Source organism: Sebastes umbrosus, chromosome 16 (assembly GCF_015220745.1).
Source record: "Sebastes umbrosus isolate fSebUmb1 chromosome 16, fSebUmb1.pri, whole genome shotgun sequence".
Lineage (NCBI taxonomy): Eukaryota > Metazoa > Chordata > Actinopteri > Perciformes > Sebastidae > Sebastes > Sebastes umbrosus.
In genome coordinates this window covers 23,034,128-23,048,393 of record NC_051284.1, presented here as the reverse complement: position 1 = coordinate 23,048,393, position 14,266 = coordinate 23,034,128, and the positions used below count along the sequence as shown (strand labels likewise).

General features: G+C 39.3%; 1 protein-coding gene across 1 annotated transcript; it reads right to left on the bottom strand.

Moving 5' to 3' along the window:
* Positions 1–4,499: 4,499 nt before the first annotated feature.
* On the bottom strand, positions 4,500–13,562 carry LOC119474716 (programmed cell death protein 10). The gene is made up of 8 exons (XM_037746905.1): positions 13,398–13,562; positions 10,717–10,935; positions 10,341–10,394; positions 8,135–8,252; positions 7,823–7,949; positions 6,317–6,395; positions 6,127–6,209; positions 4,500–5,377 (listed from the first exon to the last, which is right to left on the bottom strand). The coding sequence occupies exons 2-8, from the start codon at positions 10,804–10,806 to the stop codon at positions 5,296–5,298; spliced, it is 633 nt and encodes a 210-aa protein (XP_037602833.1). The 5' UTR covers positions 10,807–10,935; positions 13,398–13,562; the 3' UTR covers positions 4,500–5,295.
* Between the last annotated feature and the right edge of the window lie 704 nt (positions 13,563–14,266).

Genomic DNA, 14,266 nt, shown 5'->3' with positions numbered 1-14,266 from the left:
AGAGAATCTGACTGCACTTATACTATAGGCTAAAATAATATGCAAGATAAGCATATTGTTTGTTTTCATGAACGGCAGAATGGTGCGTGTGACGACCCCTCCACTCCACTTGGTGTCCCGTGTCTTTTTGCTGGTTCACTTTTGTTTTGCAGGAGAGAGGGTCGTCAGGCTGATGAGCCACACCCGGGCTTGGTGTGGTTGGGATAAAAGCTCTCTACCTTTCAACAGATGTGGCTCTCTTCCTTGGCTGGCACACCTGTTTTGGTTTTGTTTGCAGCAGACATTTTCACACACCCACACATGCCTACATTACTGATTACTGACTTTCCACGTTCATTTAGTTATTGATTGTCAGTTTGTTAAATAAATGCCTGTTACTATTTTTAAACTCGTCTGGTCTCCCATTTTTGTTGCAACCTTTGAGCCGGGTTGTAACAAATGGGGGCTCGTCCTAACTTGTTTGACCCAGTTTAGATTGGTATTGTGCAGTTGGCTCTACAAGTTGTTAATGCTTGATTGGCAGAGACTGTGGTTTCATGAATGAGATCAGTTGTTGCCTAGTCGGCAGGTGCACCTCATTTTGTAAATTGAGTTGTGCATCTAGATTTTTGGGAGACATGGTCGAGTGTGGTAAGTAGGCTGTTCTGCTGTTTTTTTTGGTGAATGTAAGCAACTGAATTGGATAACAAGTTGCTGATTTGTTCTGGTGTGTTAGTATTGAGTTGTGCATGCTGGTGATTTTGTGGCACTGAGTTCTGTTGGTCCTGCAGCCAGTGTTAACACGGGTTGGCAGGTGTGAGCTATCAGCAGTGATTGCAGGGTCTTCTAGTGAGTAACGTTTAGCTTTTGTGGAGTTTCCCTGGGTAGGCATAGCAATGTGGTCCATTTGGGCTCGTTGGTTTGTTTTTTTTAGTTTGTTATTTTTGTGTGGTGTGCGGTCAGAGCAGTTGTCTCGGGGACACATCCAGAGCTGTCAGGTGGGTAACCAGCTTGCTGGGGGCCTAACCGAGGCTACTGGTTTAAGTGTTTAAAGAGCCTCCCGCTAATCTGCATGAAGACTAGGGTTCAGTGAGGTAGATTAGTTTGAGATAGGTAGTTTAGGTAGGGGGAGACTTTCACATTAGTTTGGGAGACATTGTCTCTTTTGTGCACTATTTGACCTGGGCAACACTGTCTGTTGGCTTTGTTGGTGCCTTTAGACCAATAGTGTGTGATGGCTGGGGTAGTTGGACCCAGTTATGAGAGTTCTGCACAGCCTGGAGGGTTTCTGGGTAGTTGGACCCAGTTACACTGAAGGTGCTCCATTTGTGAGAACCTGAATGATGGCTGTTGCAGGAAGTTATAGTGGTTCATATGGTCGGCAAGTAAATGGTTACAGGAGGGATGTGGTGAATTGTCATTGGTTGTGCTGTGACGTGCAACTTGGTAGCTTGGACTGTTAGCCGTGGGAACATAAGCGCTACAGCTCATGCCTTGGTTGGTGTGAGCTTTGTTGTAGTTTGGTTGCCTCTTTGTGCTGTGCGTCTTGGGACGACTTGTTTGGCTAGTGAGCCTTTGTTGTAGAGGAACCTTTTGATGCTACTTTTGGGTAGCGCTTATATTCGTTCTGTGTGTTTTTGGTAGCTGGAGCTTATGGCAAGTCCAGTTCTGTATGTTTTGGTAGCTGGGATTTTGCACGTCACATTGTCCGATACTTGCACATTGTTTGACGATCTGTATGTTAACCAAGTAGTCTTGGATTTCCATGTATAGACCAACCCTCCAAAGAACATCTTGATTTTATATCTGGTGATGTACCATTACTGTCTAATCTCTCTATGCTGTAAATTCTTAAATGCTTCTCCAGGTGTTGGAGTTGCTGGGTTGCAGTGTGGTGATTGGTTGGCTGCCTGGGTGACACACTACAGAACTGGTCAGTATGAAAGGTTTATTTTTTGAAATTATTAGGCTATGTAGTTTATTGTATTTTGTTAGAAGTGTTTTCTCTGTCGGCATTCCCGGTGGGAACACCGTTTTTATGGAGGGGGGTGTGACGACCCCTCCACTCCACTTGGTGTCCCGTGTCTTTTTGCTGGTTCACTTTTGTTTTGCAGGAGAGAGGGTCGTCAGGCTGATGAGCCACACCCGGGCTTGGTGTGGTTGGGATAAAAGCTCTCTACCTTTCAACAGATGTGGCTCTCTTCCTTGGCTGGCACACCTGTTTTGGTTTTGTTTGCAGCAGACATTTTCACACACCCACACATGCCTACATTACTGATTACTGACTTTCCACGTTTATTTAGTTATTGATTGTTAGTTTGTTAAATAAATGCCTGTTACTATTTTTAAACTCGTCTGGTCTCCCATTTTTGTTGCAACCTTTGAGCCGGGTTGTAACAGTGCGTCACTTAAAATTGCGGCCGCAAGGAATTATGGGGCGGTATTGTCTCCTTTCATTTCATAAAGGATGGACCAGTGTATCCTATGTTAGAGGAGATAATACAGGAAGCATTGAAGCACCTTTCCTTAGCATTTAGAGGATTTGAACAGCTGTTATGATGGCTGCTACTTAGATACTTCCGGGTCAAACTGTGCCTTTGACATCTTGTGGTGTGGTTGCAGATTGCAACCACCCAAGTACCCTTCCATTCACTCCTCCCTTTCCAAGACTGTGGTAACGTGACCCGCTGAGTGCAAAACCATGGTAACGCCTATGTAGATATGAAGGTCTCATTCTAAGCCAACGGAAACACAACGATTCTCAGTTTCAGGTGATTATAAACTAATGAAAACATAGTTATGAATATTATAGTCCATTTCTGCTAATAGATCTTCTGAAATGTTACACACTGTTCCTTTAAGTAAAGGCTCTAAATACTTCCTTTCTCTATTCAAACTCACCATTTCCTCACAAAAAGAAAAAATGAGTTTTTACAGTCCACCGACCAGACAGCAGCAGCAGCAGCAGCAGCAGGAAAAGAGGGGTGTCCTTTGACGAAGCTATTCTGGAGCATTTCTGTCTTTTGCGACATTGTTTCCAGGCAACGCTGGAAATGTTATTGTCCCACTGCCCCGAGGAACTAAACAGCAATCTTTCAGCTGACGAGAGCAGTATGAAGGAAATGACCTGGTACAGTTAGGAAGCATCTGCTGGTGAGGATGTGCATGCTCATCAAATCATGGGCAAGCGAGTGACCTTGGAGATAACAAGGCATTATTTACATAGAAAAACTGGAGTGTTTAAGCTTGGCTAAAATGCTGAGATATTTTTTCAAGGTTATTTTTTAGGTTACTCTAATTAACTTCTCAGCTGTTGGTCCTAATAGAAAACAAGGTTATTTTTTTGTCTTGTGTATATCCCATAAAGCAGTGGTGGAAGAAGGTTTTTTTAATTGAGTAAAAGTAGCAAGTGTAAAAATCCTGTTTACAAGCAAAAGTCCTGCATTCAAAATATTACTTAAGTAAGTTTTAGCATCAAAATATACTTAAAATACCAAAAGTAGAAGTAGTCATTATACAGATACATTTCAGAATTGTATTTATCACTGGATTATAATTAGTGATGCATTAAATGTGTACATCACCCTAAATGGTAAAGGTGGGGCTGATTTTAACTACTTTATATACTACTGAGTACCTTAATTCATAATATTACATCATAATTTATTTTGGGTTTTTTGTAAGTATTTTTTTTTTACATGAACATTGTCACATTTTGATCAACAAATCAAATGACTCCTGTATGCAAAATAATAATAAAAAAGATAATAATGATAATAATTATAATAATAATAATCAACATAATAATAATAATAAAATAATATAAAATAAAATATCTACAAAACCATAATAAAATACAAATAAAATACAAAAGAAACACAAATCAAATACATATTCCTATATTAAATGTGTGCATCACCTTAACTAGTAAAGGTGGGGCTGATTTTTATCTACTTTATATACTACTGGGTACCTTAATCCATAATATTACATCATTTTTTTTCTTCTATTAGTTTTGGTTTTCCACCTCCGATGAAGAGCAGCCGCTTCTCAAACCTAGGGGCCCTATTTTAACCATTATATGCTATTTTAACATAGTTATTAAATAATGTTTATAATAGTCATTTTCGATATATTTTGAGGTAAATATTGGATTAATTTGGCAGTAATTCCAAATCATTTTCAAATAGGTTACTTGCTAATTGTCACCTAATTACCATGAAATCTGCCGACCCGTAAAATTAAGTGTTACCGTACCAGTCTCCGCACATAAAGTAAAACATTTCTCCTATCAGTTTGTGCCTCATGTATTTCAGTTACATCCAGTCACAGAGCTCTGCATCAGACTTTCTGAAAAATTAATACTACTTTATTAAAAAAATGAATAACCTCTGAAAAAAGTTATACATGTAAAGCTTGTTTTGATCAGATCTTTCCAAAAAAAAAAAAAAAAAAAAATCCTTACAATTTGGATAAAACATATCCTGTGTGTCACCCCACACATATTGGACTCGGACACATTTAAAAAAGCATCATCATTTGGAAACTATTTATTGAACATTTGCAACCAGATATCAGTTTAAATACAGAACTTTTCATTTCTCTCTCTACATCCCCGTAACAGCAGGGACTGGCTCCACTTCATTACACTGAGAGGAGGGAATGTTACAGGACTTGGTAAGGCGCACACTGTGCTGGAAGTCATTTGGCTTTCTGTCTTCTGATAATAAAAGAGAAACAAAAAAAAAATGGGGAGTCTGCCTCTTAAATGTCCAACACCGCTTCCTCTCCTCTCCCCGCAGCTAGATCCTGCGCGTACACACCATGGCAAAAAAAAATGACACGAAATGGGAGCCGAGAAGAGAAAACCAGTATAAACGACGGAGACGCGCCCCTACTGAATGCGGTCTGAGATGTGTAGCCACGATTTGAAAAGCTAAAAGTAAAATGATCAACATGAATATATTAGAAAAAATGGCAATTAGTCTTTAATAAACGCCTCGCCTCACCTACTCCCCAACAAGACCAGGGTTATAAATTAAAACTGTCCAAATAAAATCAATCAACCAAGACTTTTTGGGCTCATTCAGTTCCGTTTCAAGACTGGAAAATCCTCATTGAAAAAACAAAATGGCACTTTTCAGTCTCGTGAACTGGAATCTAGAATATCGACTCCAATGGAATCGACCCCCCAACCCTAAAATCAACTCTTTCTAATTTACATATATGGGTCAGGCGCTCTTCAAGCTTCCACCATCGTAGCAGTCGCTCCCCCACAGGGACACCGGGGGACCTCTGTGGTCTCTGAGGGGGGGGCTAGGCCACGGTTTTGAAGGTCTGCAGTATGAGGTTGGTTTGGTGGATGAGCCGGTTTGCACTGATGAAGACGTTTATTGCCCTGGGAAAAAACAGGAAGTCACAACTTGAGGAAAAAACAGACCGGAGGAGCTCGTTGTTGGTGCTGTTTAAACAAATAGTACTCTATTAAAGAGGAAACTAAGCACATATTCAAAGTTACAGCCGATTTAGTTAACAAATGACCAGCTGAGTCACTGCTGACAATCTCTCCCTCTGTGGTTCTTGATACAATGGAGGATACAGTGTAGATAAGCATGAGGACATGACCTTTAGACTACACTAACAGTTAAGCATATCCTCATGTATGACAATGTGTAACCAGAAAACGTTTAGGAATAGTTCAACAGTTTGGGACATTTGCTTTGTTATGGAGAAAAGTTAGAAGAGAATATTGATGCCACTCTCCTCTCTTAATGTTTGTTTGCTAAATATGAAGCTGCCACCAGCAGTGGGTTAGCTTAGCTTAGCTTAGCTTAGCACAAAGACTGGAAACAAAGTTAAACCAGCACCTGTGAAGTTTATTATCATCACATTTGTTTGATCAATTCAAATTGGCAGTTACTTCCTGGTTGTGTCCGCAATTGTCAATGCGAGGTTGCCAGGCAACCAGCTGAGACAACAAGACTCCCAAACATTAACTTTCCGTTAAAAAATAACTTGGATTAGTAATCAAATCAACTGACTGGAAATGTCAGCATTGATAAACCAATTGAAAAACATTCAACAGCTGCGTGTCCGTGAATACTCTCCTTCTAACATTCCCATATGGGGCGTTATGGTCACACTTACTTTCCGTCTTTGAAGTATGTTTTGAGGGTGTCGCTGAAACTTTTGGAGTATTTCACAAACTCCTTTTTCTGGTGCTCCAGAGCCTTAACAAAAAAAAAGAGAAGGAAATAAACACACAGATGTCGTAATAAAGAAACAAGAGGAAAGTGAGAAGCTTGCAAAGATCTGTTTTTGTGTCTTTGTTACTCACTCTGCGATTCTGGTACTGATATTTCTTAATGACATTGTTGACTGTGTCCAGGAGCTCTTTTATGGCGCTGGCTATGTCTCTGTAGGAAAACCAACAGCAACACAATGAGGACAAATACAACCAAGAGGTTTAACAGTCAGTCTCAGTGATGTAACAGAACGTAACGATGAATTAACCCGTGCAATAAGGACAGCACTGTGTTATTTGTACTATCCTCAGCAATAATGGCTGTGTTTATAATGCAACATAATCTATGGAGAGGTTAAAGGTCCCATACCATGCTCATTTTCAGATGCGTACTTGTATTTTATATTTCTACTAGAACATGTTTACATGCTGTAATGTTCAAAAAACACTTTATTTTCCTCATACTGTCTGCCTGAATATGCTTGTATTTACCCTCTGTTGAAATGTGCTCCGTTTTAGCACATTTCAGAGGAAGTGAAATTGAATTGTGTTGCTAGGCAACAGCTTGGATCCAACTGTGAAATGGTCTACATATTGTAGATTTGTGACATCACAAAATTACAGAAATCCTGACGGCTTGTTCTTTGTGGATTGAGCGTTTCGATACTTTCACAGTATTTCTGTAACACTTAAACCTGCTTTATAATTAAAAAAAAAAGACATGAAGATCTCACTTTTTACTAGAGATGTTCCGATTTCCATTTTTTCCTTCCCAATACTGATTCCGACACCTGAACTGGCAGATACCGAGTACCGATCCCATACCAACATGATAAATATAATATCTTCGTCGCTTTTTGGGCTATCTTTGAGGAATTTATCTCATCGTTGGGATGCAGTTTCAAACGTTTGCTGGCGCAGGTCGTCTATTCCCCCCCTTTTGCCTTGGTGAAGTCGTCGTGCTCTTTCACGTGATGCGTTTTCAAATCATTTATAAGATTGCTGGTGTTGAAATTGGCAACACTAGTGCCACCCCTCGAAACAGAAGCCTTACATACTGAACATATCGCCGTTTTACTTGTTGGATTTGCCACTGTGAAATATTGCCAAATGGCTGACATTTTCCTCGCTCTCCACTACCGTTACCGGTACACTCTCTAAACTACCTGCAATCAGTTGTTCTTCAGTAGTTGCCAGTGGGCAACAGCACAGTGAAGGCTACTGTTTTGGAGCGGCGAAGAGGAATTGATATCCGGTTAAACAGGTTGATTTTTTTTCTGGGTTAATAAATGATGGTATCGGATCGGTGCATAGACTGGCGTACTCAACGATCCCGAATTTCGGGCAGTATTGGACATATTTTCTAATATTCGTATCGGTATCAGAACATCTCTACTTTTTACAATATGGGACCTTTAAAGTTATTGAAGGCCTGAGCACTGCACCTATGGGACAGATCGGCATTTATTTGTAAATTACTGTCATTTGTTTGGCGATGTGTAAATTGCTGTATTTCTTCTTTCTAAAGACAGTGTACACTTGTGTTTAGAAACAGCGTGGTGTGTGTGTGTGTGTGTACGTGTGTGCACTCGCTCTCACTTGATAGTCTGTAGGAAGCGTACTCTGTCATTGATCTCATCAGGGATTTTGCTGAGGATGTGTTTCAGAGCTCTGGCCTTCTCGTTTAGGTCCTGGAACTCCTGCTCGGGCCGGTCAATCATGAACTCTGCAGATAAAAAAAAAAAAAGGGCTTTCTGCACATTCCCAGAGACTCAATGATTTATATAAGAGGGACAGATACACAAAACAAACAAGCTGGTGAAGTCAGGACGGAGCAGAACAAGCATCACCTACAAACCCGGATCTCAGAGTCACAAAAGACCATTTTCCACCTCTCTCTCACATGCTCACCTTCCACATCATCGGCTGCCATGCGCAGTAGGGATTCGGTGAAGTTGATTTGGACGTTCTTCTTCTCCAAGATCTTCATTATGATGTCCTGAGTCAGGCCAGGGTTCTCCCTCTCCGCCTGACAGAAGAGAATAAGGCAAACAGGGTGAGGAGGAGAAGAAAGCAACTCGTACATGAGAGGAAAAATAAGATACAGTTCGTCTTCGAGCTGCAGAGAACAAAGCCAGAACTTTATTGAATGTCAGACGTCCGCTGTGAGCAGTTCAGACGAATGCACAGAAGCTCTCCTCCTGAATAATTCAACCTTGAGTTACACCAGCCAGGAAGCAGCGGGAGCAGCAGAGACACCAATCAGTGAGACAAGTGAACAAAAGACCCACAAATGTCATAGTAAAACAGCTGTAAGGTGATCACGTCTCCCTTTGGTTTGGATAACGACAAAGCTGCTCCTCCTTCATTAATATTTTATCTGTGAACGCCGTGAACACACAGAGGTAATCTATTGGCCACGGTGCATTTAGTATTCCAGTGCAATCACAGTATAGATGGGGGGAAAAAAAGAGGATCAAGGCGTTAAGAAAGTCTCATCTGACGACTACGATCGGGTATCACAACACCAGAATGAACAGCAGCACCTCTGATGTTATATTGATAGCAGAGGAGTATTTGAATATCAATCATGTAAATGGATGTGCTCGGGCATAACGAACACCATATCGACTGAACCTAATAGTCCCTACATTACTAATAACAAAGGTAAGATTGAAAAACTAATCAAAATGTAGGGCTTCATTCATACATTATTCATTTGAAATGTCCTTGAATACTTGAGTTGCAGTGAAATGTACATTCTGCTTCACATATGTCCCCTTTAACTCTGCAAGAAAAAGGACAATGTCCACACCCATACATACCCTCTCTGCAATCAGCCATTTTTAGCAATGACCAAATTGTACCAAAATCTCAGTCATTACTTTGATGAATAAAACGTTATAATATCAGATAGAATCATTTTAATTTAATTTGCATTATTGCAATATCATCAGGGAGTATAACATTTTAAACATTGACGGTTACCAAGCTTTCACGGATGTTTGTCTTCTTTTTAAAGTGTTAAATGGGCTTGCCCCCCCCAAAAATTAAATTATTTTATCCAGAAAAAAACACAATAATATGATAAATACCATAGCACAAACTAGGAGAGACTGTAATGTACGTAGGAACACATTCCTTTTTTTTTCCAAATCAGATTCGAGAGCTGTGGAAATTTGGAATGTACCAATTTTTCGGCAAAACATCAGTATTGGACGATTTTTGCCTCGTTGACTGCAATCGGCCTATCGGCAAATAAGATGACATTCGCCGATGGCAGTGGCCGATGTTCTTATGTTGTGCTGCATCCATTTTGTGCCAGCTAAATGTTGTGTTGTTAGCTGCTGATTTAAATATATTTAATTTATGTTTAACAAAATGTTTTTTGTTGGGCTAGGTAATAAATTCCTCTCACTGAGTAGGTAGTCGTATACAAGCTAAAGGGGCTTTTGAAGAATTTTCATGTAAAAGATTTTAAAGCTTGTTTCATAAATTTATACAATTTAATTTGTGCTCATTCAAGATATGAATGAAGGTGTGAATTGCTGTAAGAGTGAAGACTGTTATTATAATGAAGATGTCTTTGTTTCCCTGGCACCAAAGGGGGAATAAATGACAACAACAAAACATCGGTATCGTCTATCGGGTAAAAATTTTATTTTAAATATCTGTATCGGCCCATAATTTTGCAATCGGTGCATCCCTAATGGAAATAGATTCCCAGATGTAATAAACTGTACTTTTTCCTTGAACGTAGCAGTACAACTAAACCGCAAACACTGATGACTTCAACAATACGCAGGAAGAATACAGCTATTGTTTGTTGGGGTTGTTTTACTTCAGTTGTTGCAGCGCTATGTGATACTGTTTTGATTCATTTTCATAAACTTTCCATTTGCATCAAGTAACACATGGAGTGTCCCTATTGTTACGTCATCCTGAAACTGTATGGTTACAGTTTGGACAACAGTCACAGACAATGTGTATACATATTCCTGCCCGTGTCCCTGAGGAAGAATTGAATCTTTGGCAGGATATTGTTAAGAGCATCAGATTCATGTGTTTTTCCTGTGCCTTTATGTCTCAGGTCATCTGATCCATGCTATAGTCGTACCTTTATGAAGGCTGCTCTGAGCGTCTGAGCTGCTGATAGGTTGATCCTCTCCAGCTGATGAAGAAGAAAAAGAGAAAACACACATTATCACAGCCCTACGGACATGTTGGCGCTGTTGCTGTGCCACCTAGCATCTGACTGGAACTTTTTCTTTGAAAATGTTATGGATATTGTCATCACATTTTGGATTTTCCAGTTCTGCAACCAAATTTCTATCCTTTGAGGAGATCATTTAGAAATACCACTGTAACATTATACACTGTGTGTTCCAGCATTTATAGTCAAGTTGCACTTTTAGTTGTCAGAAAAATACATTTAATTTGAAGTAAAATTAAATAATATAATTTACTATAAAAGGTGACATTAGATGTTTTACCTCGTTGAAAACTGGGTACATCACGGCGTACAGCGTCATGGATACCATGGAGTTTGTCTCCGCTTCATTCTTCATCTCCTCCATTGTCATCCTCCAGGGAGGAGCAGCTCTTGGTGAAACGGTGAGGAGGAAACTGCAGCTCACACACACACTCACACACACATACACTCACCCACTCACACACTCTGAAAACCACACAAGCTCCAGAGTGACAAGAGTCTGGAGAAAAGAAATGGAAAGAAAACAGTTTGATTTGACAATGTCCTTAATAGATTTTTTTTTAATCTATATGGTAAGACATTGAGTATTTAGGTTGTAAAATATATTTTAATGAGGTTCTTTTATATTTGGTTATTAGTGGGAATGCACTGATGTGATCCACTGTATCAGTGTGGCGCTGATCCTGACTTGATGAAGTGTCGGTACTGGCTATGACGTGACCAATCCTCATCAAATACAGTTTCTTCTGCAGTGTCAGTACAAAAAAAAGATTCCAATGACTTCCTCGCAGTGAGGTATTAAGATTTTCATTTTGGGAAAGCTGCATCGATAACGATATTGGATCGGATAACGGGCCGCTACCTGTTCAAATAGCTGCATCGGATATCGGCAACAACGGGGCCGATCTATTTAATTCCATTTTATGTTTATATGCTATATACATTAAACGCTGGAATTTGAATTCCTGTTTACGCTTTGATCAATTTTTTTTTACCACGTTGCTGGTGTACAATTTATTCTTTTAATAATAAAGAACATAATACATTTATATCAATGTATTTATTGGTCACATTTTGTTTTACAAAGTTAGGAAAGTAATGTTAAAGTCAAGCCTGATGTTGCCTTACACATAAAAGAATGATCCCAGTCACTTGCACACAGTGAGGCATACAGCTCATTAATTAAACACTGGTATCGGATCGGTACTCGGTATCGGTACATACCCAAAGCCCAGGTATCACTATCGGGACTGAAAAAGACAGTTTGGTGCATCCCTAATATTGGGACAAAAAAATAAGTTGGATCTGTATTTACTGAGCAGGATGTTATACAGTTCTAAACATGACAACTCTATGTTGGACAAACCATCACACTGAATCTGTATCACCTCAAATACATGATAGCATTTTTTCTACTGTAATTTCTTTGCAGCCAACATATTCAGTGATACTGATATCAACCAACACTGTATATGTAAAGTAGAATAAACTCTACTAGGTATCTTACTAACCAGCAGGAAGAGGTAACTTGATGGTTGGTTTTAGGGGAGTGGCACAGTAATGTGTTACCTGACTGTTGACAACAAGGCCAACGTGACCAAACAGCAACTTAAATGTGTAGTAATGTCAATATGAAGTAAACAAGGAGCAGCCATTACAAGCAAGTCCACCTTTCTATCTATTTTTAAAGTTCAAATTAAACAGTAAGGGACTGAAAAAGCTGGTTTGGTGCATCCCTAATATTGGGACAAAAAAAAAAGTTGGATCTGTATTTACTGAGCAGGATGTTATACAATTCTAAACATGACAACTCTCTGTTGGACAAACCATGACACTGGATCTGTATTACCTCAAATACATTATAGCACTTTTCTACTGTAATTTCTTGTTACTTAGCAGCCAAATTATTTCAGTGGTACTGATATCAACCAACACATTGTATATCTAAAGTAGAATAAACTCTACTAGGTATTTCACTAACCAGCAGGATGAGGTGACTTTAAGGGAGTGGCACAGTAATGTGTTACCTGACTGGTGACAGCCAGACCAATGTGACCAAACAGCAACTTAAATAATGTAAATATTAAGGAAACAAGGAGCAGCATTTACAAGCAAGTCCACCTTTCTATCTATTGTTTAAAGTCCAAATTAAACAGCAATAACACATTACTGAGAGTCAGTTTTATTTAACTAAATAGTAAGCTTTTGGGTGTTTATCTAGCTTTACTGACTACTTGTGCCATTCATGACCAGTCCAATAAGATATATAGTGAGATTATTGGAGTGGCACAGTAATGTGTTACCTGACTGGTGACAGCAAGTTACAATGTGACCAAACAGCAACTTAAATGTGTAGTAATGTAAATATTAAGGAAACAAGGAGCAGACATTAAAAGCAAGTCCACCTTTCTATCTATTATATCTACTTTATCTTTTTAAAGTCCAAATTAAACAGCAATAACACATTACTGAGAGAGGGAGATGTTTGGCAGTGCAGCTCAGTGTTTAGCCTTTAGATAACCCTAACTAAACAGTAAGCTTCTGGGTGTTTATCTAACTTTACTGACTACTTGTGCCAGTCATAACCAGTCCAATAAGACATATAGTGAGATTATTGTGTGCCTGACTCGATGGCAGGCTAAACTGACTAGCAGGCTAACTAGACGTAGCTAACAAAGTAGCTAGTTAACTGAGGTTTCTGGTTTTATTTAAAGCAGCTGATTATTAAAATCAATTGTCAGAACGATGATTGACTAAGTAAAGTCACCAATTTGTCTCGATCTAGCCGTAAAGACACACATTTGAGGCCTATGGCCGAACAAATCCATGCTAGCGAGCTGCTAGCAGTTAGCAGCCTAGCTATCTTACATGCTACTTACAGTACATTTATACTTCAACAAACTGCACGTGGACGTGTGTGTAAGTCGGTATAGTGTGAGTCAAATGTGCACTTGTATCTACCTGTATGTCTGACTTCTTAAATGTGTTGGTTTACGCCGTCGGTTGTTCTTTTAGCTGCTATGTTTTCTTTACAAGTTAAAGGCGGAAGTTTTTCAGGACTGGCCTGAGCGACATCTTCCGGACCCGTTGCTACGTCAACACACGTCGTCCAATCAGAGGGGCGGGACGGATATAGAGAATGTGACGTCATGTAACATTGTTGAAGTCTAATCAGAATCAGAATCAGAATCAGAATCAGAATCAGAATCAGAATGGTGTTTATTGCCAGGTGTAAGAGGTATACAATAGGAATTTGCTTTGGTTTTGTTGGTGCAAGTACCAGTATAATAACAAAAATAATAGATTAATAGAATAAAATAAGAATAAAAAAATTTAAATTATACCAATATACAAAATAAGCTATAAACAAAAATAAACATGATATAAACAGATATTGCAAATATTGCCGGTGTTTTTTAATCTATATGGTAAGACATTGAATATTTAGGTTGTAAAATATATTTTAATGAGGTTCTTTTATATTTGGTTATTAGTGGGAATGCACTGATGTGATCCACTGTATCAGTGTGGCGCTGATTCTGACTTGATGAAGTGTCGGTACTGGCTATGATGTGACCAATCCTCATCAAATACAGTTTCTTCTGCAGTGTCAGTATAAATGTTTTCTTTACAAGTTAAAAGCGGAAGTTTTTCAGGACTGGCCTGAGCGACATCTTCCGGACCCGTTGCTACGTCAACACACGTCGTCCAATCAGAGGGGCGGGACGGATATAGAGAATGTGACGTCATGTAACATTGTTGAAGTCTAATCAGAATCAGAATCAGAATCAGATTCAGAATCAGAATGGTGTTTATTGCCAGGTGTAAGA

What these genes read in the sequence shown, in the direction of transcription:
- LOC119474716 (XM_037746905.1), bottom strand. Translation starts at nt 10,806, where the DNA reads ATGACAATGGAGGAGATGAAGAATGAAGCGGAGACAAACTCCATGGTA. An exon ending in GGCAGCCGATGATGTGGAAG is followed by an intron (nt 7,950 to 8,134) that starts GTGAGCATGTGA and finishes TTTTATCTGCAG; the next exon opens with AGTTCATGATTGACCGGCCC. An exon ending in CGCTTCCTACAGACTATCAA is followed by an intron (nt 6,396 to 7,822) that starts GTGAGAGCGAGT and finishes GTTTTCCTACAG; the next exon opens with AGACATAGCCAGCGCCATAA.